At 42.9% G+C, this 22,064-nt stretch overlaps 1 protein-coding gene across 7 annotated transcripts in view; it reads right to left on the bottom strand.

The window, feature by feature from the left end:
* The window catches only part of ARMC3 (armadillo repeat containing 3), a 143,341-nt gene extending 128,836 nt beyond the window's left edge, over positions 1–14,505 (bottom strand). For 5 of the 7 annotated variants that reach the window (XR_009462671.1, XM_019497709.2, XM_019497719.2 and 2 more), the window contains exons 1-3: positions 14,269–14,430; positions 9,073–9,117; positions 5,180–5,228 (exon numbers count right to left, since the gene is read on the bottom strand). Coding sequence is in view for 5 of the 7 variants with exons in the window: in XM_019497709.2 (XP_019353254.1) it covers positions 5,180–5,227 (48 nt within the window). In the remaining 2 variants the exon portion in view is untranslated. The other 2 variants (XM_014608959.3, XM_019497725.2) reach the window with 2 other exon arrangements.
* Between the last annotated feature and the right edge of the window lie 7,559 nt (positions 14,506–22,064).

Raw genomic sequence — 22,064 nt, 5'->3', positions numbered from 1 at the left:
CTTCACACTAGCACTGGACGAGCATTCGACCTCCCTCCATCCAATAGCAGTCCACCCTGTAACTTTCCAGTAATGCCATGACTCCATAAAAGTCGCAGACATCATCTCTCTGAAAAGAACCCCACCCACCCCACATTGGACATGCATGCCATATAGATCAAATAAAACACTGCTGGGACATGGCCAGTAACCAGGAAGGGCCAGAAACCAGGCTAGCTGCCTGCCTGCCTCCCTCCCTCCCACCATGCAGCCATCCATCCATATTGTATCAAGGGATTACTCAAGGGACCTTGGGAGCATACTGTGAATTGGTGTTTTATCCTATTGTATTGCTGGCAATGGCTGCACTGTAAAAAAATGTATTTACCAGTTGACTACGAATGGCATTGCTGAGTAAGCAAAACTATGTATAATGTTTTAGCTTTATTGTGACTCCTCAATCAAATTGATGGCAATTCAATTTGTTGTGAACAAAATAAAGATGAGGAACAAAAAACTCTGATTCATACTTGCTCCTGCTTGATTTCAGGGCATGGACCTGGGAACAGGGGAGCAGTTTGCAGCCAGCCAGGGGCAGGAGTGCAGTAGCTTCCCAGGCTGGGCACAAAGCTGGTCAGGGCCCATATTTCAGATTGGTTGGCATCCCCTCCAGGCACTTCAATAATATGTCTTGGGATAACCATCTGCTGCATAACACTTCTGGCCTCTCTATAGGGAGCAGAGTGCTTTTTGAAACCCTGGCCTGGGTTAATTAGCAGCTCCGCTTAGCTGAGACCCATCTGATGAGGACGTGCCAATACCTAATGTAGAAGAAGGAGGTATTACAGATTTCTTGAATTTGGATGAAAAGAAGTTCTCCCACAATGATGCTTTCTTTGAATATACTTGATTCTGCAGATGCCTAGAGGTAGCAGAACAGATTACCCTGGGCTGCCTTGGGAGGGTTGCTCCTCATTTCTCTCTCACCTTTTCCCTGTCCTTTGAGAAGGCTGAGAGGAGAGATATAGCAAGGGAGGACAAAGCAATCCTCAACAAAATCTGATGAGCTCTCTCCAGGGGGGACCAGATTGCAGGAGGCCAGGGTGAGGGGGAGGGGGTCTGCAAACCCAGCTCCAAAAGATGCTGCATGTAGGATTTTGGAAAGAAAACACTGCATTGCAAAGAAAGCACTGAAAAGAAAATCAGTTTTGCATCACACCTCCCATAACAGTACATCCTGCAAAGAAAAAAAAAAAGTTGTTTTGGAGCTGTGGCAGCAGGGGTTAGCCCCAGCTCCCTACCCCCTCAGCAACCATGCATATGAAATGCATTATAATGCATTAAAGACTTGCTAAAGTCTTAAAGGCTTGCTAAAGGCTAAAGGTCCTAGGAAGTTCATGCACGGAGACATTTTGCAGATTGCCTGCTTGCTGCTAGGGGTGGGTGGGAGAGTTTAGTCTTTTTTTTTTAAAGAAATGCTGGCTGCACCCTAGGTAGTACTTAACAAGCATTCAACCTCCCTCCCCCCGCTAACAGTCTACCCTGCAACTCTTTGCAACTCTTTCCAGTAATGCCATGATTCCATAAAAAACTCCCAAGCACAGCACCCCCATGATGGCAGGAGCAGTCTCCAAAAACCAACCCAACCACCCACCCACCCCAAAGAAAACAAGACACATATATAGAGCAAAAATAAAACACTTATTGAAAATGCTGCAGTTTGACAATGTAAAATACATACAAAATGTAAAAAATAAATTTAAAAATTGCAAATCTAAACATATTTCACTCTCCTCATTCATTATTGGGCCAGCTGCTGCCTCCAGCAAGTTCCACCCATAAATTTTTTTTGCAAGGAGGGGGAAAGAGGAAGAGGAAGAGGAGATGGGGTTTGGAGCACAGTGGGAAAAAAACAGACTTTTGCCCCCTCCCACCCCACACACACACACATAAGATCGGTGGAACATATTACCTAAATATGACACCAAACTTTGGGGTAAAGCATCCACACTTGAGGACAGGAGCGTGATCCAGGAGCGTGATCCAGGCTGACCTTGACAGGCTCAGGAAATGGGCGGATGAGATCCTGATGGTGTTTAACACCAAAAAATGCAAGGTTCTCCACCTTGGGAAGAAAAACCTGCAGCATGTTTATAGGCTCAGCAGTGCTATGCTGGCTAGCACTATGGACGAAAGGGACTTGGGGGTCATGACTGACCACAAAGATGAACATGAGCCATCAATGTGATGCTGCAGCTAGTAAAGCAAGGAAAACATTGGCTTGCATCCATAGATGCTTCTCAAGCAAATTCCAGGATGTCATTTTCCCGTTGTACTCAGGCTTGGTGAGGCCGCAGCTGGAGTACTGCATCCAGTTTTGGGCTACACAATTCAAAAAGGATGTGGAGAAGCTTGAGAGGGTCCAGAGGAGAGCCACACACACGATAAGAGGTCAGGGAAACAGACCTTATGATGAGAGGCTGAGAGCTATGGGACTCTTTAGTCTGGAAAAATGCAGGCTCAGGGGTGATCAGGTGGCCACCTATAAGTTTATCAGAGGTGCTCATCAGGATCTGGGGGAACGTCTGTTCACCAGAGCGCCCCAAGGGATGACCAGATCGAACGGTCACAAACTCCTCCATGACCGTTTCAGGCTGAACATAAGGAAGAACTTTTTTACTGTCCAAGCCCCCAAGGTCTGGAATAGACTGCTGCTGGAGGTGGTTCAAGCACCTACTTTGAACACCTTCAAGAGACATTTGGATGGTTATCTTGCTGGGATCCTATGACCCCTGCTGACTTCCTGCCCCTGGGGCAGGTGGCTGGACTCGATGATCTTCCGAGATCCCTTCCAGCCTGAATGTTTATGACATTTATGAAGTCTATAAATATCACCCAGGACGCTGCATATACTGGGCGTTGGGTCTGGCAGGCAGCATCCTGCCCCTGGACTTTTTTTTGTCGTGGTTCTGAAATGGAATGCGATGAAGTTTAAAGGTTTGTGATATTAAAGTAAGTCATGTAACTACTCACTCCGAAGTTTCAAACTACTTGCAAAAAACTTACCATTATGGCGATGCTGCAGCTGTCATTGGGAGCTATGCCCACTGCAGTGGCAGCACACGATGAGGGTGTGGGGGGGGGCGCAAGGACAGGAGGGTACATGGGCGGGGGCGGGACGACATAGACTACAGGTGGCGGGGTGGGGGGGCAAAGAATTAAGAGGGCATAGAAAATTAAGGGATTATTGGCCTCCCACATTTTAAAATAATAATACATTTTTCTGAGGACCCGTCCAAACCTGAACCTATGGCTACTCCACTGTGTGCTGTAAGGAAGAAGGTAGGAGGGAGGGGTGAGGAGGGTAACAAAAAAACAAAAAAAACCAAAAAACACACAGTGGTACCTACTGGCTAAAGGCCAGAACACAGCACCCCCTTGTGGGGAAGGGGATTCAAGTCTTTGGAGTCCCTGGCTTTGGAGTCCCTGGTTTGTTTGGACAAACAAATCCAGTTGGAGCAGCGTAACTGGAGAGTACCCCAAATTAACACATCTCCAAGTAGTGTTAGTTTAGGGTGCTAAATGGACTTTAGAGCAGCGGGAAATCCTGGATCATGCAAACACAAACACAGTTGCATCAGCATAAATGGGAAATATCATTTCATCTACACATGCCCAAAGCCCCTGGCCCCTGACTCAGCCTGTAATCTGGACTCTGCCCCGGCACCTGCCCTTCCCCAGTGGCCAAATCACCAGGCTAGACTGTCTATGACCCTGTTCTTATACCAGGATTCCCACTATTTTCCTGAACTAGGCAGAAGACCTCTCAGCACAGTGGCCTAATATCTCATTTCTGCATATCAAATTCCAGTTATGTTGTTTACCCATGTTCTGCCTTTTTGCTGACTGTTGTTAAATGTTAGTGTGTAGCTACTTGCTTTCCACTGTCTCTCCAAGGTAACTTGGTAACCATTACTCTTTTCTAACTTCCCTATCCTTGATTGTGGAGGAGGCGGAAATCAAACCCTTCATGCCTTAAACATCACAGTATACAAGTATGTATACTGAAATGTACATACTGAGAAAAATACAGAAATTCTCCACATTTCCCATAACTTGCCTATCATAACCAAATAAAATAACACTTCTTGAAACTTCTGAGTTGTAATATTAGAAGGAAATCACATTTCTCATCTGCAATGCACTCCTGGCCTTGCTGGAAGCGACCTAGGCATTTATAAATAAGAATAATTCATTTAACTATGTGGAAGGACCACTGACACCTGGCCTAAGTCCACATCTACTGAATCCAGCAAAAATACAGTAGTTTGGAACGCGAGTTGCCCTCCTTGATATGTCTGGGGGTGAAAGAAATACAAAACGAGGGAATAACCCAAAATAAGCAGCAGGACTGAGGCAGTAACTGAGTAGCACTCCCAAGGCACCTATAAAAGCATCTTCACAAACTACTCTAAGGTCTAGGCTTTTCAGATCTGCAGGTGACTGGTAGACCAGGGAGCAGCTATTCCACGTGGCAGTTCCCCAACCAAAAATAGACCTCTGAGCAGATAGAATATTAACAGATCTCCATGACTCCTACACTTCCTTCTAAGATGGTAACACTGCACAATCATTTGAGATGCAGTCAGTATTAGTGTGGGCTCCAAAGAAACCATGCATTGAAGGATGAAGAAGATAATGGGCAGCAAAGCACAGAAGCATATGCAGACTCATTTTGTAGAAAATCCAGATTCTATGAGAACAAAATATCTGCAAATCTTTGCACTCCAAGCAGTTACAGACCCATCTATGCTTCTATACACCTGTCTCTCCAGAAATAAGAATGTGTCCATCTCCACAACTCACACGCATGGACATTTCAGGTTACTTCTCTCCCTTTTTCTGATTTTTACAGATGGAAGGGAACATCCAGTTCTTAGAGTAAAAGAAGCCTGGATTGCTTCATACACTACTGCTTGCAAAGTCTGCCAAAGACAATAATCGTTATAAAAACAACACATGCCAGGTCACTCTGTTTTTCATATCTGCAGAAAGAAGAAATGGGATCATCTTTACAAGACAGTTTTAGAATTACATAGGAAAATTAGTGGGAGTAAGGAACTGTGTAAGGAGGGTAGGATTGGGGCCTATACTTGTGTAAAATGTTAATTTTATAGCATATAGCATTTTATAAACTTACCACATCCTTGGGAGGAGGCTCCACTTCCTTCTTTATTTTTTTACCCATTCTAAGAACAAAACCAAAGAAAAGCAGGCAAGAAACAAACAAGTTACTTTCAGTATCTTAGGACCTAGTTTACCAGATGTATCTCAAGGAAGCACCATCTAGACAAAAGGTGGATGACTCTTCTGCATGGAACAAGAGTAAGTTCTTTAAGTTCTCTTAGAGTAAGTTCTCTAAGAGTAAGTGCACCCTTGGCATCAGCAATGTTGTGTTTGCTCCACGAAACAAGTTTCTTAACACTTGATCACACCTAGTGAACCCTGAAGGCCACCAAAATAAAGCTGGAAAGGAACCAGAAGAAAAGCACCTGAGTGAGAGTCCACGCAATACACCACGATGCCAGGTTATAGCTGTCGTGTTATACACACACAGGAAATATATTAAGGGTGACCTTTTCTATAAGTTTAGGATCATTTGTCTGCACAAAACTGTACTGGTTTGCCAGAACTACCCTTGGAGGTAGGTATTCAGATGCACAAAAAAATCTATTTTTCCATTTGTAACTGCAATAATGACTTGTGCTACTGTAAACAAGTGATCTATGCACACTTATGTGGGAAAATAACACATCCAATGCTGAAAATCTGGTTGCAAATGCACTTGGATTCTCCCTGCATATTGTACACTAAATAAAACAAAGCCTGGCAAAAAGAATCAAACTGAGTAGTCACAACTTCCATTGATTTCAAATTGAATTAAGTTAAACTGAAACATACATTTTAATCTTGAAAGAAAATGAACACACAGGGGTTTAAAAATCCATTTTAAAATTAATTCAGATTATTTTTGCAGAATATTTCTAATAAGACAAGCCCATAGTATTTTAAGTTTACTTTCCATAAATGTAAATAATATCACAAAGCTATGGAGAGTCAAGCCCTTCATGGGATTTTCCTTACAAGGCAAATAAATCTTTCATTTCAGAACATGCAATTAGCACTATGCTTTGTACAAACATTTTTTCTATATTTTCAAGAAGCTTTTTGGCTTCTTGGTACTATTAAAACCAGTTTGATTAATAGGAACAAGAATTAGTATGAAGGAATGGTGTGTTCACTGAGCTTAATTAATGCACTCAGTCCATTACTTCACTGCAGCGATTATTTTAGTTTGTGCCATATTCTGTCACCAACTGGTGTTGTCAGCTTGACTGCCAGAGTTCTCTGAATTTGGTGGTTACTTTCTAACTTGAGACAATATTACACAGGGACCCCTTTGCTTACTGATAATTAACAATCTAGTTTGTATTACATTTTAATTATCTCAGACAACCAGTATGCACAGATGTTGAACAGTTACTGACCCAGAAGTGAATCAGTTATGCAAATACCTGTCTCTGGTTGGCTGATCAGTCTACACAAAGATTATACATTTTTATCTCAGTAATCATATTGTATGGATGTCTTTGGGCTCTCACTTCCTACTGTCCTCAACCATATATATCATAGCAAACCTTGTCTGTTTTCAGTCTGCATTCTTTTTGATTCCTTTCAACTTTCCCTACTGTACCTTCCTGCCCTGATAAAGACTAATAATCCCACATACAAAACAAATTCCTGTCATATTCAAGGAAAATGTGAGAGCACTGTTAATTTATCTCTATTTTGGTTGTTTTTAAAATTATTTCTGACCATGCATTAAGCCAGTGTAAATTAGCCATAAACCAGACATATCCAGTTTCAACAGCAGTCTCCCTGCTGAGAAGATTCTGCAGCAGGCAAACAATTGACAGAGCTCAGGAAATGGGACTGGGGTAGGGTGCCATGACTGAGATGTCTTATGTCCTGGGATCCTGAATGTCAACCAACCCTTTAGGAATGCAGGTAACTGGCATAAAGTATAGTAGCCCTGAGGCAAAGAATTTCCCATACAAAATTTTATGGAGTTTTTTTATTTCACAGATTTTGTTGTTGGGTCCTGCTGCTAGAGCTGTCAATAATTTTCCTCTTGCTTTCCTCAGCTTTCTGATTTGCTCTTGCATTCAAGCCCAGCCTTAGTTTCTGTCTGTCCTCACCCTACTTCTGATGTCTAAAATATCTGAAGAAAAGTGAGGGATTTTATTCAGCTCTTAGCTCAGGGGAAGAGCAACACAATAATCAAAGGTGCAGTTTGTGCCGATTTCTATTAACCTCTGGACTAAAGATACAATATAACAATGTTAAATGTATACAAGTCTGTGAATTTACCAGAGAAGAAATTACAGTGCCTCATCTTCACGTGCTTAAACTATGGACCTTTTTATAGTCTATAGAGTAGTTTGCATACCTAGGTTATGTAAGTAAGGCCCTTTAAGGATTGAGAAGAAAATACATACCACTACTTACAAGACCTTACTGTTTTGATTCCATTTTTTTCAACTATTTAAAAGCTTGAAAATGAAAGTATCCAAAATAAATATTTAGAATCTAGACATTTTCAGTGAGATTATCATTGTAAATGACATCAAATTCTGAGTCTGAACTACTTAATAGTGTTCTTTCCCCCTTCCACCCTCCCCTGCAAGGTCAGAATGACATGGAGCATGGTTTTTGTGGTCTTCCTCTGTACCACAGGACACTGTTTTCTTCATAGAATCATCTGAGTATGTATTAACCTGTCAAATAACCAGTGCTGTAGCAATGAAGTTTGGCACCCAAAGCAAAGTCCACAGCAGCAGCCCACACTCGCCCTCCGCACAGATCCGGGGGACACATGCGGTGTCAGAAGCTGCCCTTCCCCCATCCCCGCGCCCTCCCAAATGAGCTGCTTGAGGCTACGTCCCGCACCCTGACGGCACCCCTTTGCTTTGGCGCCCGGGGCAGTCACCCTGCTTGCCACCCCCTTGCTATGGCACTGCAAATATGGCACTGCAAATACAGGTGTGATGCCCCGCCTCAGTCGCATAACTAGGGCAGGGTGACCAGGGAAGCAGCCCCAGTCACTGACTTGAAGGTAGAGGAGCAGGGCAAAACTAACGTTTGCTGCCGCAGCCGCACAATTGCACTAGTGACAGCTGGTCTTCCATTCCTTAGGTGAGAATTTTCACCACTAGAACATTATATAAAAAGTGGGCACAACTGTTGTTTTACCACAAAACGGTGATTTCTGTTTAGTTCTTTAAAAGAAAGCACATCCTTACTTTCAAAATATGATTACTTGTTCCTCATCTTCAGTGGATTAGGAGACTTATTTGCAGTGCCAGGACAGGCACCTCAGCTCCACAGAGTATTGTAGATTTTCTGGATCACCATCCTGGGACACCTAATATTTCCTATGCACTATATAGAGAGCCTAAACACCCAGTTTATAGTTTTGGCTTCTGCTTTTAGGTCCAGATGCTTAAAAAAATGGTTCTGCACTGCTTAACTGGAGACACCCAAGTCTGGATCTAGCCCTTAGCCAAGTATAAAATTAGTATTCTATAATTGCCTTTTTATAGGCAAACTCCACTGGCTTTTCAGTGTATCATTTCCCAATAAATGTGATTAATGAATGTGCACAAATTGGTTTCTTTTCCACTAATTCTTACAAGAGTGATGGATGACAAAAGAACTGTAAGAAAGTAGTCAGTAAATCATAGTTTGAAAAATGGAATTGTGTCCTTTGGTATTTGCATGGTTCAAACACACTCTCAAACTCCTGCTAGTTGTTCCTGTACAGTACCACATTTCTATTTCTAATATCTGACTCTTGCACAAAATTATTTTGTATGCCTTTATAAACAAAAAATTGTACCATGGTGGGATTGCTATGTCTCTTTCCCTTAAAATGACAGAGAAAACAGTCTAAAAATCTGTGAGAACTGAATATCAGCAAGCTGAGACATGGCAAAAAAATAAGCAAAAGGCACTGCCAGATGTGGAACTTACCTCCTTGTTAAGAAACCAGAGGTCAGCACTGAGGGCAGTTATTTCCTGTGGAGAGGAGAAAAGAGAGAAGGATGTAAGGATAACTTCTGAACAGTTGTTTATTGCTTGATCCACTTCTGGAGCTAATGGTGCCCTTGTAGCTGTGCCACTGCAGCCTTTGCCACGAGCTTCTAGTTCTTACTGAGACAGATCCAGAAGTGTATTATCTTCTAAGTAATAATTAGTTTATCTTAATTGAATTAAAACTAGATCTAGTTAGACTAAGTCTTGCTGTTTTTTCCTCTACATTACAGAAACCTAAGCTTTTCTTTTAGTTCCTTTAGCCAAAATGCTTGTCCATACCCATTATCTCCTGCTTATCCCATCTTCTAGAGTCCCCTGCAGTTCAGTGGTAGACTCTTTGTCTGCCCCACAGGAGACCTGGGTTCAGCTCCCAGATGCTTATACAAAAATACAGCCATGGAGGCACCAAACATCTGGACCCAGTCTGGCCTTTGGGTTCTGTCTCAGTGGCCTCAAGGGGAGATGAAAGGTCTGGGCAGCCTCCACTCCTCCAAGATAACCTGCCTAGGCATATCCACTGAAGGTCTGGGTGATCTCTCCTACATACACCATGACAGTTGCCAATCAGTCCAACTCCCTCCTCTTTTCTGGCTTCCACAATTCACATTGCTCCCTTCCAATCCATGCAGCTGCTAAAATTATCTTCCTCATCTGATCTGACCATGTCTCTCCTCTTTTACTCATCCACTGGTTTCCCCTTTCCCTACCATATAAGAATGCTCATCCTGTCTGGCTCAGTACTATGGAATTCTGCCTAGCCTGCATCTCAGATCTCATTTCTTATTCAATCCTTGTTGTTCCGTTCATGACGCTGGCCTTGAAATTCTGTTTCCTTCTCCCACCCCCAACTTTAACCTCTCTCTCATGCTGCCCTCTCTGCATGGACTACCTTCTTACAACCAATACCCCAGACCTCACCCACTTTTTCAAACTTTCATAATGCTCTCTCTTCCATGAGGAACACAAACACTAACACACAATAAGCGCTCCAGTAGTGGATAACAAAAGGGGAAAGAAGAAATATTGGATCTGACTTAATGACCAAATGCTGCAGATTCATATGGTAAACTAAACCAACTGTATTTATCCCTTCTATTAGGCCTGCCCATGCTTTTTGTTTTATCAGTACCCTTCTCTGAATTAGGAAAAGAGATCAGGGTTTGTCGCCAGGCAGTGCCTTAGCCACCCTACAGCATGTGTTAGTTAGCTAACCATTACCTTTACCTTCCTGTAGAGGCAGTTAGCATCTTTTACCTCAATTGAGGTAAACCCCACTGAGGAAAAAGGCCACAAATTCTGTCATTTCAGAGCACATTGCAAACCCCCTTGTTGCAGAGCTTGGAGGTGCTCTGCTCCTAAAGAGGGAAGACTGCTGGGGAAAGAGCCCTAGCAGTGAGTAAAGAGCACAGCTGTTGGTTACCAGGGGCAACTGGAGCCAGCTAGCAACCCACACCTGCCAGCGGTGTGGGTTGCTAGCTGGCAGGTGTGGGTTGCTAGCTGGCTCCAGTTGCCCCTGGTCCAGTTGCCCACACCTGCCAGCGGTCAGCTGACTGAAAGGGGCAGGGCCTGGCTCCCTTATAAACCCTAGGGGCTGAGGCCACAGGCAGTTCCCTGCCAGCAGCTAAGGAGGAAGGAGTTCTTTGTCATGGAAGAGAGGAGAAGTCTGTTGCAGGAGCAGTGTCTGACACTGCTGCAAGATGAAGAATCCCCTGGTAGGCTTGAATGTTGTTATGGCTATGCGGCTTCCGTTTAAGTTATAGTCAAAGGGCTTGTGTTTGTGTTGCTGTTTGTAACCAGTGGTTTGGGTGAGGCTGTTAGGGGTTGGAGGAGGCCTCATAGGAGTCCCACAGCCGTGTGGAAACCCCAGTGCCAGCAAGGGTGCAGCATTTGGGGTGCACTGACCCCAGCCTCAGAGAGGCACCATTGCTGGAAGCCCCAGTGCGGGCGTGGTGAGCCCCAGACGGGGGGTGGCTTTGCTGAGAAGGCCCCAGAGAGCCCAAGCACCAGAGAGAAGATGTAGACCTGAACTGAGCAGCTGGAATAGACTTCGTGAGGCTTGGGGTGTGGTAAAGGGGTGGCTGGAGCCATGCATAGCCCATAAGGCTAGGGTGCCCCGAAGTGCCCATTTGGAGAACAGGACCCACAAGGGGTTTGGGAGTCCATGGGGTCAGATGTTACAGCAAACCGTGTCCAAGAAGATGTAAGACAGCCTCCCTAATATATTGGAACACCAAAGACATGGTGGGTGAGAAATGAGGGTGCCCTTTTGGGCCAACTTGGCATGGGGAGGGGGCCTTGACGAGATCATGGCCCTCCTGCAGGACCCTGCTGTGACACCCCTCTTCAAAAATCTTCTTCTAATACAACAAATAACTACAAAAAAAATAAACGATTTTGGGAGAGGCACAATAATACACACTATTGACAAAATCCTGGTAGAGGCAAAAAAGTGTGAAACTAAGAGCTAATATTTCAAAGGGGTTCCTTGACCCTATTCAGGGGTGCCTTGGGTCTAAAAAGGTTGAGAACCACTGGCCTAATGATTAGAGACACTTCTCCAGAAAGCTGGAGACATTTAAACCAGAAGGATGTTTGAATTTACATCTTTCTGACTTCCCACTAGAATCATTCTAACCACCAGGCCACAGTTTAAGCATTAATCTGTCCCCACTACAGCCCTCTTTTGAAACTGAACCACTGCACTGTCCATTTAATGTTTTATTAAAGTAGGTAGAGAGCAGCAGAGAAGCTTTCACCCCGTGAGGAGCAAAGATCCAGGCTAGAATCTCAGGCCTCTACCGTTCCAGGGCAGCATTCATTTCACCAAGTCGTATATCCTTTAATTTGCCATTTTGTTTTTCCTCTTAGCCCCACACCTCCTTTTCTCTTGGATGCCCAAGAGGGAGCCAGCTTCAAAAGGAAGACTGGAGAGGAGGCAGGGTAATACCTAACCTGTGGGCTGGTGGTTAGTGCATTGTGCTAAATTGGAATGAATTAAATCTACTAATTTATTTGGCTGTTTGTTGACTTATTTCAATGTCAACTAGCTGAAAGAAAAATGTTTAATGGAAGGCCACTGAGACTAGCAAATGAGTCACCCCTTCTGTAAATGTATAACACAGTCAATTCAAGCCCTATTAAGAGTCTAAGCTACTTAAGCCATGAATAGTATCTTTTTCTGTTTTGTAAAGTGCAAAGCAGTCTTGTGATTTAATAAATGAAGAAGCTGAGTTAATGGGTAGAAATAAAAAGCAAAAGATAACCACTTTCCAAACCCCACAGTCACAGGGGTTTTTAGACACAAGGAAATTGCCATATTAGATCAGAACAGTGTTCCACAACAGGCCAGTGTCATGCCTGTGTCAGGTCAGTGTCAGCCCAGTGTCATGAGACTGACAAGTACCAAATGCATGAGATGATGCTGGATGAAATCTGTCCCAAGGTCAGTCTTCCTTACTGACAGTTAGTGGTTTGCTCATTCCCCAAAGAAAAAGGGTTTATACCTCTTGAAATTTTTGTGTACAGTTGAAACATTCTGTTTATTGACATAAGGGCTGAAGGGTTTTTCTTTGTTCTTGGCCTTTATGTTTTGGCAATAAGTTACACAGGTAAATTGTATCTTATATAAAGAATTATTTTACCAATTTTAAAAATGTTGTTGTTTAATTTCACAGAATATCCCCCTGATTAAATACAGACAACCTGACTGATCTCCCCTATACTGTCCACTCTAATTTGTATCCCTCTGCACTGTCCATTCTGATTTAATCACCTCTCTTAAATAAGTCTAGTTTTTTTCATACCATTTTAAATGTTTCTAACAATTTCTGTTCCTTCTCTCTGGACCCCCTTTATATCTGGTAAAGATACAAATTACAAGAAATGAATACAGTATTCTGGGTTAGTGTGCAATACTGACTTCTATCATGGCATTATAAAACTTTAGGAGATAACTTCTATCTAATTTCTTGAGCAAAGGATCTCACCAAGCTGTCTACAAGGTTGTTGTCCAAATGAATTATCTATAAGGTTATGGTTAATTTGGATTCACTAATGCAAAGGCACAGTTTGAAGCTTTCCTTCCGAAGTGTTTGTGAACAATGCATTACATTTGCCATGGTGCCTCGCATTCACCCAGCTTTGCTATCTCTCCCCAGAATTCCTCGCAGTTTTCTCGTCTTGATTAACCTCAATAATTTTGTCTCGTCTACAAATGTTGCTATCTGTATTCTTTCTCTTTTCCAAACCATTATGAACATATTAAATAACACCAGGTCTAGTACTTATCCTTGGAGAATCCACATTGTGACAATGTGAATACAGGAATATTTAGAACTTATGTATCAGATTTTAAATGTCTTGCTGAGGCACACAGCAGAATCCTTCCTCCTGTAAGGGAGAAACTTTACCAGAAATGCCTTTTAATATTGATCTAAAATAAATCAGATGTAGTGGCTACACTATCATTTGCTGAATATGGTTCACACCTTCATCAAAGAGGGTCCATCTCTAAAGAAAACCACTATAAGGTCCCCATACACCAGGGACCTTCCTAACTACATGGGCAGTGGCACAACCTCCTGGGGGAGGAGGTGGGTTGCACAGCCCCTGCCCCCACCACCCTTGTGCCCACTGTCCAATGCCTCAGCTGCTCCCAGCAGCGCCAGATCTCATGACTGTACAGCTGGAAACAGATGTCACTCTTGTGCCGCCGTAATGTTTACAGTGAACAAAGTGAAGACAAACAGACATCCATGCCCTTTGTCACATCACAAACGTGTCTGCGGCTGTGACAAGCAGTAGTAATAATCTGTGCTGCTTTTTCAGAGGACAGCGACTGCAGGGCAGGGGAGTGCAGGCGGACAGGAGCTGCCTGTACTCTCCACATACCCCGGCAGGCAGGCGCTCTTGGGGCGCACCCTGGGAAGTCCCAAGCAGAAAAGGCCCCTCAGGCCCTGGGGGCACCTGCCTGACTTCCCTGCCTACAGAGATGCTCTCCGGTGCGGGAGCCCCCGCAGTCGCCGGGGAAGGCTGGGGGCCGGTCTCTGTAGGAGAAAACACTTCCAGTTGCCATCAAGGCAGTGGGACAAGCAGCTGGCCCGGAGATCCCCCTCGTTCCCAAGGTCTGCTTACCACTGGGTGTCCCTGAGGCCAGCGTCTAGCCCACCCCCGCCCCGCAGCAACTGCTCAGGGGCCGGGCGGGAGCAGGCACGGGCACCACCCCGGGGCCGCTCGCGTTCAGCAGCAGCTCTCGGAGGCGGGGCGGGCCCTCGGCTGCGCCACCCGCGCGACACGCGAGGCGCCACTCACCGGGGCCCGAGGCGCTGCAGGCTCAGCCCCGTGTTGTGTCCCCGGTTGCTAAGGAACCGAGCCCGCCCCCGCACCTGCGCGCTGGGCTCCCGCCGCCTGCGGCGGGCGGGGCGGGGCGGTCCTGCCCAGCGCTCCTTGCCGTGCGCTGCCGCAACCTGCTGTGGAGCCGGGCACGGTCAAGCCCTGGCTTTGTAGCTGCCCGGCTCATTGCTAGGTGGGTAGTCCTGCTTGTGGGGTGACAGCTGCTTTGCACCTGTGGCTGCTCTACACTTATTGGGCAATTAATTGCATAATCTATGTACAAAACTAGCCCCACAGGGCAGAGCGGGGGAGGGTTGTTACAGCAGTTAAGGTGCCCCAACGATTGCAGCGGCCACGGGACTGACTTGAGTTGACTTGAGAAGGCGCCTATGAAACATATCGACTGGGGCAGAAATGTACAATAGATGCTATTAACTTCCTCCTATGATTGCTTTACATCCCCAGTTACAGGCTCCAGTGGTTGCTTCCCCCCCACCCCCTTTTATAGGTCAACATCACTTAAAAATTGTGGAGGTCTAGGCCTCTGTCTTGGTTGCTCCTTATTGTAATAGATATGATTAACAATAAGAACAATTTCTCTCAAAAAGGATCAGCTTTTCTTTTTTAAATGTAAAAACCCCACTGGCAATAAGGTGGTAGTGTTGGGATGATGCTGTGACCAGAATGGTCCAGGAAAAATGCTTAGAAGCAAAAGTTATAGCCCACAAAAATCCTCACCACCCAGATATAATATTGCTTCTTATCCACTTTTAACATCATTCAGTCACATGGTAAACAAAGAGGTTTATTAGTTTCATTTCCATTGGGATTAGTCAAAGTGAACAATGTTGACAAATTAGAGCCACTTATAGCAGTCCGCAGTTCAACAGATGCAGGAAATCGTATTGAATTACTTGAACAAATTAAAGCACTGACTTAAACTCTTTGGATCTATATTTGTCTGTTCAGCATTTAGAAAGTGCACTGAAGGATGATAGAGTACAAATTAAATAGATGTACCATATTGCACATAAAGGTTTTGAGGTTTTATTTTTATTACATTATTTTCCATGACAGTTTCCTTTCCCCATCTTCACTCCCAGGTAGTCTTTATTGCCTATGAACATTTCGGTTATCGTCAGTTATTGTTATAGTTATCATCAGTTTGTTCACTTAATTTCAAATTTATTTCTATATAAAAAATCACAAGCTATTGAGTTCAAATGAGTTCTAATTGGGTTCCTTGTGAAACATGATTGTCATTCTGACCACATGCAAGAAGATCAAGTATCTTTCTCAGAGCAATGAGCCATCCATAGCATTAAAGCGGAGCTGTTCAACTTCTGAGTGGCCAGGGGATACACAGGGAGAGAGAGCCCAGAGACCCCAGTAGTAGCAGCAGCAATGAGGGGAACAGCACTTGGACCAGGAGCCTGGGGGGCGCAGGTTAACCCCGCAGGGGCTAACTTCTTCCAAAAGCAGAAGTGCTTATGGTCTCAAGCTTATCCACAACATCTTCCCACAGACTTTATGGGGGTCTGAGGAATCTGTATGGTTAGACACAGTGAAAAACTGAGGGAATAGTGGGTGATCTGGAGACATCATAGCCCCTTCATGGGCTCTCTCAGTGCAGAAATTGTTTGAAGAGAGCTAATTTTGACCTCCGGCTGTGTTATTCAGGGCCATGGCTCCATGTGTGGGAATACTGCAGTTTTTGTATCTTTCATATCCCTCAATGCATTTGCATTAGAGGGAGCAATAAGGTTCTACTTGATGTTTACAGAAGCTTATTCACAACAATTATAGTATTGTAAAGAACATATTTACTGATCATGCAAAATATTGCAAGAAAAATATGTTTTAACTTTACCATGTAAAATATTGTTGCAGAGTAAAGCAGTAAAGGATGAATAAGATGGTAAAAGAAGAGAAACAAGGACAAGTGATCAAATTTCCCACTCTGAAATGAAAATTTACAGCTCTGACTCATATTTGTAAATCATTGAAATATGTATTCACATGTAATTTACTCTAACATTCATACAGATGCAAGCAACAAAAACAGTAAGAGATTTACTGGAGAATTAGAAGAAAACCAACTAAAAATTCTCTAGAAATTCTTTATTCTCTAAATATTTAATGTAGTTAATAAATGCATTATTTATACATTCCATCCAAAGACCTAAGTTTTTGCAAAGTTGTAATAAATTTTGCACAAATTCAAGAAATGGCCATGAATATACAGGGCAAAATATCCTGCCCAATTTTAAGACTTCTCTGGAAAAAAATATCAAAGGTAGATTTTTAAAAAGACTTTAAATAAATAGTGTGGAATAATGTATTTGACGTTTCATTTTGCAAGGGTTCTTAAGATGCACAGGCTGCTGCTAAACTAAAGCATTTGAAGAATCTTAAGCCATAGAATATTTGCATGCTTAGGTTTCTGAAATTATGTTTGTAAATGTACTGAGCACACTGCAGTGAGGGAGCCATTTTTCATTTCCTGAATCATCAGTATGAGAAGTATTATTTGCTGGATGGCATGTCAAAGAAATTCTTTTTCACATTTTTCAAAGGCATCAATCATTTTAAGCTTTTAGAATATACCTGCTGACATATTGTACAAACAATCTTCTCATATACCTTGTTTTATATCAGTCTCAAAAGACTGTTAAAAGGAACTTTTTCTGTTCTGACAGGATGCAGCTGATTTATGGAATAATGAATTTACAACACCTCATTTAGACATTCCAGCTGGGTGTATTACTTCATGCATTAAAATAGCCAATATCAATGTAAATGGATCTTTTTCTCCCAATAGAAATGAAAATCAGATTAACAGAGAGACCCTTCATTCTTCTGCTGAAAAAAAAGACTTCCAAAAGCTCATTCTGCACAGCCAACCTGATTATACATTCTCCATGCATACATGCTGGATTTATTGAGAATTTCTGTTCATTGTAGTTTTATTCTCCTCTTATTTTACACTCTGCTCAAGGCTAAACTATGGAATGCCTATTTTTGAATAAATGTATTTGGGCATTGTTTGCGAATGACAATTTTTGTAGCACAAGCATTTATGATATGGTGATATGTAACCATTGCCTTTGGTCTATAACTATATACATAAATTAGAGCCAAGCTTGATCAATTCTTGTGTAGGAAATCTTCAAAGAAACTCAAAAAAGGACACACAGTCCAATGTTTGGAGTGCTAAATTTAATTCAGGAGACCAAAGTTTGGCCCTGATCCCAACACAGACTTTCTTGAGTCTTGGACAAGTTGCTTAGAGGGGAAAAAAAATCAAAGTTACTTAGAATCTTAATTACTCTCTCCTCTTATAGAATCATAGGGCTGGATGATGCCCTCAAGAAGATTATTGGGTCCAGCTTAGGTATCTAACTCCCATTTAATTAGGTGACTAAATACATTTGAAAATATGACCCTTACTCGCCTTTGGTCAAAGTTGTTATCTGTAAAAAGGGGAAATTAACAGTCTCTTTTCTTACAGACATGTCAGGAGGGTTAACTACATTAATGGCACTCAGATATTAGTGTAATATCTGTAACCTGTAAGCACTTAAGTGAAATAATGCTTCTGCTTCAGGAAGTCATTTCCAATTTACTAAATGATATTCTTTTCTCTTGAGGGCATGTTTATCCTAGGAAATAGGATTGTGGTTTTAAATGTAAAGTGTTTAAACATAGAGGTGTTTGAACACATGCATGTCACTGCATAGATTTTAAGGTCTGGAGTAACCATCACAGTGTTTTAGTTTGATCTCATAGATTCATAGATTGTAAGGCTGGAAGGGCCCTTGGAAGATCATCGGGTCCAGCCCCCTGCACCAAGCAGGAAAGATAACTGGGGGTCAGGTGACCCCAGCAAGGTGACTGTCTAGTCTTCTCTTGAAGATTTCCAGGGTAGGTGATCGCATATCTAACACATTGCTTGCATACCATTCTGGAAAAACATCTGGTTTATGACAAGGACACGAGAAGATGACAGACCAGAGAATTTCACCCAGTACTATCTGCAGTGTCCTAGTAAATGCTTTTAAAATATCATTTGTTTTCCCCATGTTGACATCCCTTAAGTGTATACTGAAGTAATTCTGCACTGTACTGTCACATACGGTAGGCATGCTGTCTTTCAAATTAGTTATACCCAGAGGCCCTGATGTCTCATGCTTATTGAAGATCCCACAGAATATATTTTCAAGAACAGATCTATCCTGCCCAAATTTCAGCTCTAATTAGTGTGCTTTGCTATGCATTTTGTATCTTAGGTGATAGCATAACTAGGGCAAGGCAACTGTGGCAGCCACCCTGGGTGCTGACTTGGGGGAGGTGGGAGGAAGGGCAGGAAAAAGCACAGCCACATTATCACCTGCCACAGCTAATCACCTGAGGGAAAGATGGGCTGGATTCCCATGAGAGGTGAGTGATTTCTAACTATCCAACACACAAAATCACAGCTCATCAAAAAAAATGGAAGATCAGTTGCTTTGACAAATATTGAAGTTGTTTAAATTATGTAGGGTTCAAAATTAAACAATGTTTCTTTTTAGCGTCATGTTTTTGGAAAATCATAATTTTTCAATTTTTTGATTTTTTTGATTTTTCAAAATTTCAATTTTTTATTCTACCATCATTCATCTTATTTTTCCTTTTTGTGCCTGAATAAAATAGAAATATCACCAATCAAACTATTCCTTGCAGTTTTCTATTTTTCTTTTACCTCTTTTCACATTATAACTTTTTCAAAACGTTTTTCAAAATTTTGAAGAGGAAAAACCTACATAACTACAGTCAGTGTAAAAAAAAAAAAGGGGGGGGGCGGGGAAGAAACAGAAAATCCAAAGCTTTTTTTTCTGTTTTGAAAAACAAAGCAGAAACATCAATATGAAATTACATGTGGTTTATTTCAATTTGAAATTGTCACTACCAACTCATAAACATGACATTTTTTTCTGAAAAAAATTCATATGAAAGTCTATTCTTGTTGGGAAAAATTTTAACTGAAAAATGTTAAGTAGTTTTATTATATAGGTTGGGGTTGTTCAGGATGAATGATATTTTTTATAAAGTACCCATCTAAGTATTTCTTAAATGGAATCAAATGATTCCATTGCTAAAATATTTTCTTATGTGGAGTCCAAGATATCCTGTGATATGTACCTGTTGTACTTTTACAGCTAAATCCCATTTTGCTTTACTTGTCTACAGGGCATGTATACAGTGATTTTTGGCATTTACCACTTGGGATTCTATTTTTTAGATTTCTTTTATGTCAGGTGTTGGTGGCATCTATTCCATTATGAGAACACTGAAAAAAGATGTGATGTCACTATCACTGAAAAACTCCACTGGAACTCAAGCCAGTCTATAAGGCCCATACTTTAAAAGAATATATTGTGTCTCCATTTGACCTAAGGAATATTTGGGGTCTTGCAAGTTTTTCCATTCGGAGGGAAACAGAACATGGTAAAGAAACAGGATTATATTAAAGCAGGTCCTCAAGGAACCCATATCTAAGCACTTGGAGGAGAATAAGGTGATTAGGAACAGTCAGCATGGATTCACCAAAGGTAAGTCATGCCTGACCAACCTGATTGCATTCTATGATGAGATGACTGGCTCTATGGATGTGGGAGAAACAGCAGAGATGATATACCTTGACTTTAGCAAGGCTTTTGATATGATCTCCCACAACATTCTTGCAAGCAAGCTAGGGAAGTATGGGCTGGATGAATGAACAATAAGGTGGATGGAAAACTGGCTGGATCATCAGGCTGAGAGGCTCAATGTCTAGTGGGCAGCCGGTATCAAGTGGAGTGCCCCAGGGGTCGGTCCTGGGGCTGGTTTTGTTCAATATCTTCAGCGACCTGGAAGATGGCATAGAGTGCACCCTCAGCAAGTTTGCAGATGACACCAAGCTGGGAGGAGTAGTAGATATGCTGACAGGTAGGGTTAGGATTCAGAGAGACCTAGATAAATTGGAGGATTGGACCAAAAGAAGTCTCATGAGGTTCAATAAGAACAAGTGCAAAGTCCTGCACTTAGGACAGAACAATCCCATGCATCAGTACAGGCTGGGGGCTGACTGGCTAGAGTCAGGGATGATCTAGTTAAGAACTTTTGGAGGGGTTGGATGTGTTTAAATCAGCAGGTCCGGATGCTCTTCATCCTAGGGTACTGAGGGAATTGGTGGAGGTCATAGCAGGTCCCTGTCATGACTGTATGAGCGCTTGTGGTGTTCTGGCCAGATCCCAGAGGACTGGAAAAGGGCCAATGTGGTCCTCATTTACAAGAAGGGGAGAAAGGAGGGCCTGGGAAACTATAGTCCGGTTAGTCTCACCTTGGTCCTTGGGAAGATCTTTGAGAAAATTATTAAGGAGCACATCTGCGGGAGCCCAGCATGGGAGGTAATGCTCAGGGGCAACCAACATGGGTTCATTGCCTGACTAACTTTGTTTCCTTTTGAGACCAGGTCACAAAGTCCTTGGATGCAGGCACTGAGGTGGATGTTGTCTACCTGGACTTCAAGAAGGCCTTTGGCACTGTTTCTCACTCCATTCTCATTAAAAAACCAGCCGACTGTGGCATTGATGCCTACAGTCAGATGGGTGAAAAATTGGCTAGATGGCTGCACCCAGAGAGTGGTGGTGGACGGGTCATTTTCAACCTGGAGGGTTGTGGGCTGTGGAGTTCCCCAGGGCTTGGTCCTCAGGCCTGTGCCATTCAACATCTTTATCAGCGACTTGGAGGTGGGTTTGGAAAGCACACTGTCCAAATTTGCTGATGACACAAAGATGTGGGGAGAAATGGGCGCACTGGAGGGGAGGGACAGAATCCAACTAGATCTAGACAGGTTACAGAAGTGGCCATCTATAAACTCACCAGGGGGACCAGCAGAAAATAGGTGGGGCTCTGTTCCCCCAGGCACCACCTGGGATAACAAGGAATAATGGCCACAAACTGATTGAGAGCAGGTTCAGGCTAGATATCAGGAGGCATTACTTTATGGCTATGGCTGCCAGGCTCTGGAATGGGCTCCCAAGGGAGGTGGTGCTCTCCCCTATCTTGGGGGTCTTCAAGAGGAGGTTGGATACATTTCTGGCTGGGGTATTATGATCCCAGCACTTGTTCCTGCCCAGGGCAGGGGGTCAGACTTGATGAGCTATTCAGGTCCTTCCAACCCTTGAAACTATGAAACTATGGCTGGTCAGCAGCTCTTCAGAAAGGGACCTGGGGATTACAGTGAACAATAAGCTGAATATGAGCCAACAGTGTGGCAGATCTTTATTCCATTAGAATTCCAGAATAGTTCTGGTGTTACTGAGGTATCTAGGAACAGGAGCCAATGCCCCACAGGTGATGTATAACTTAACATGTTTCTTGGAGTTGTTTACATAGGGCTTCTCTTAGCCTGGTTGGTGCAGCTAGTAGAGACAGTCAGTACATGCTGTTCAAGTAAACAGAATTTTTGTATTTACATTTTCAGTTATTCTTTAATCTCTCCCTAAATTACATTATTCATTTTTAATGGGCACTTTTAGCTCAGAAGGCTTTGCTTACATGTAATTTTACTGTTG

Source organism: Alligator mississippiensis, chromosome 5 (genome assembly GCF_030867095.1).
Source record: "Alligator mississippiensis isolate rAllMis1 chromosome 5, rAllMis1, whole genome shotgun sequence".
Lineage (NCBI taxonomy): Eukaryota > Metazoa > Chordata > Crocodylia > Alligatoridae > Alligator > Alligator mississippiensis.
This window is presented reverse-complemented; position numbering and strand designations above follow the sequence as displayed.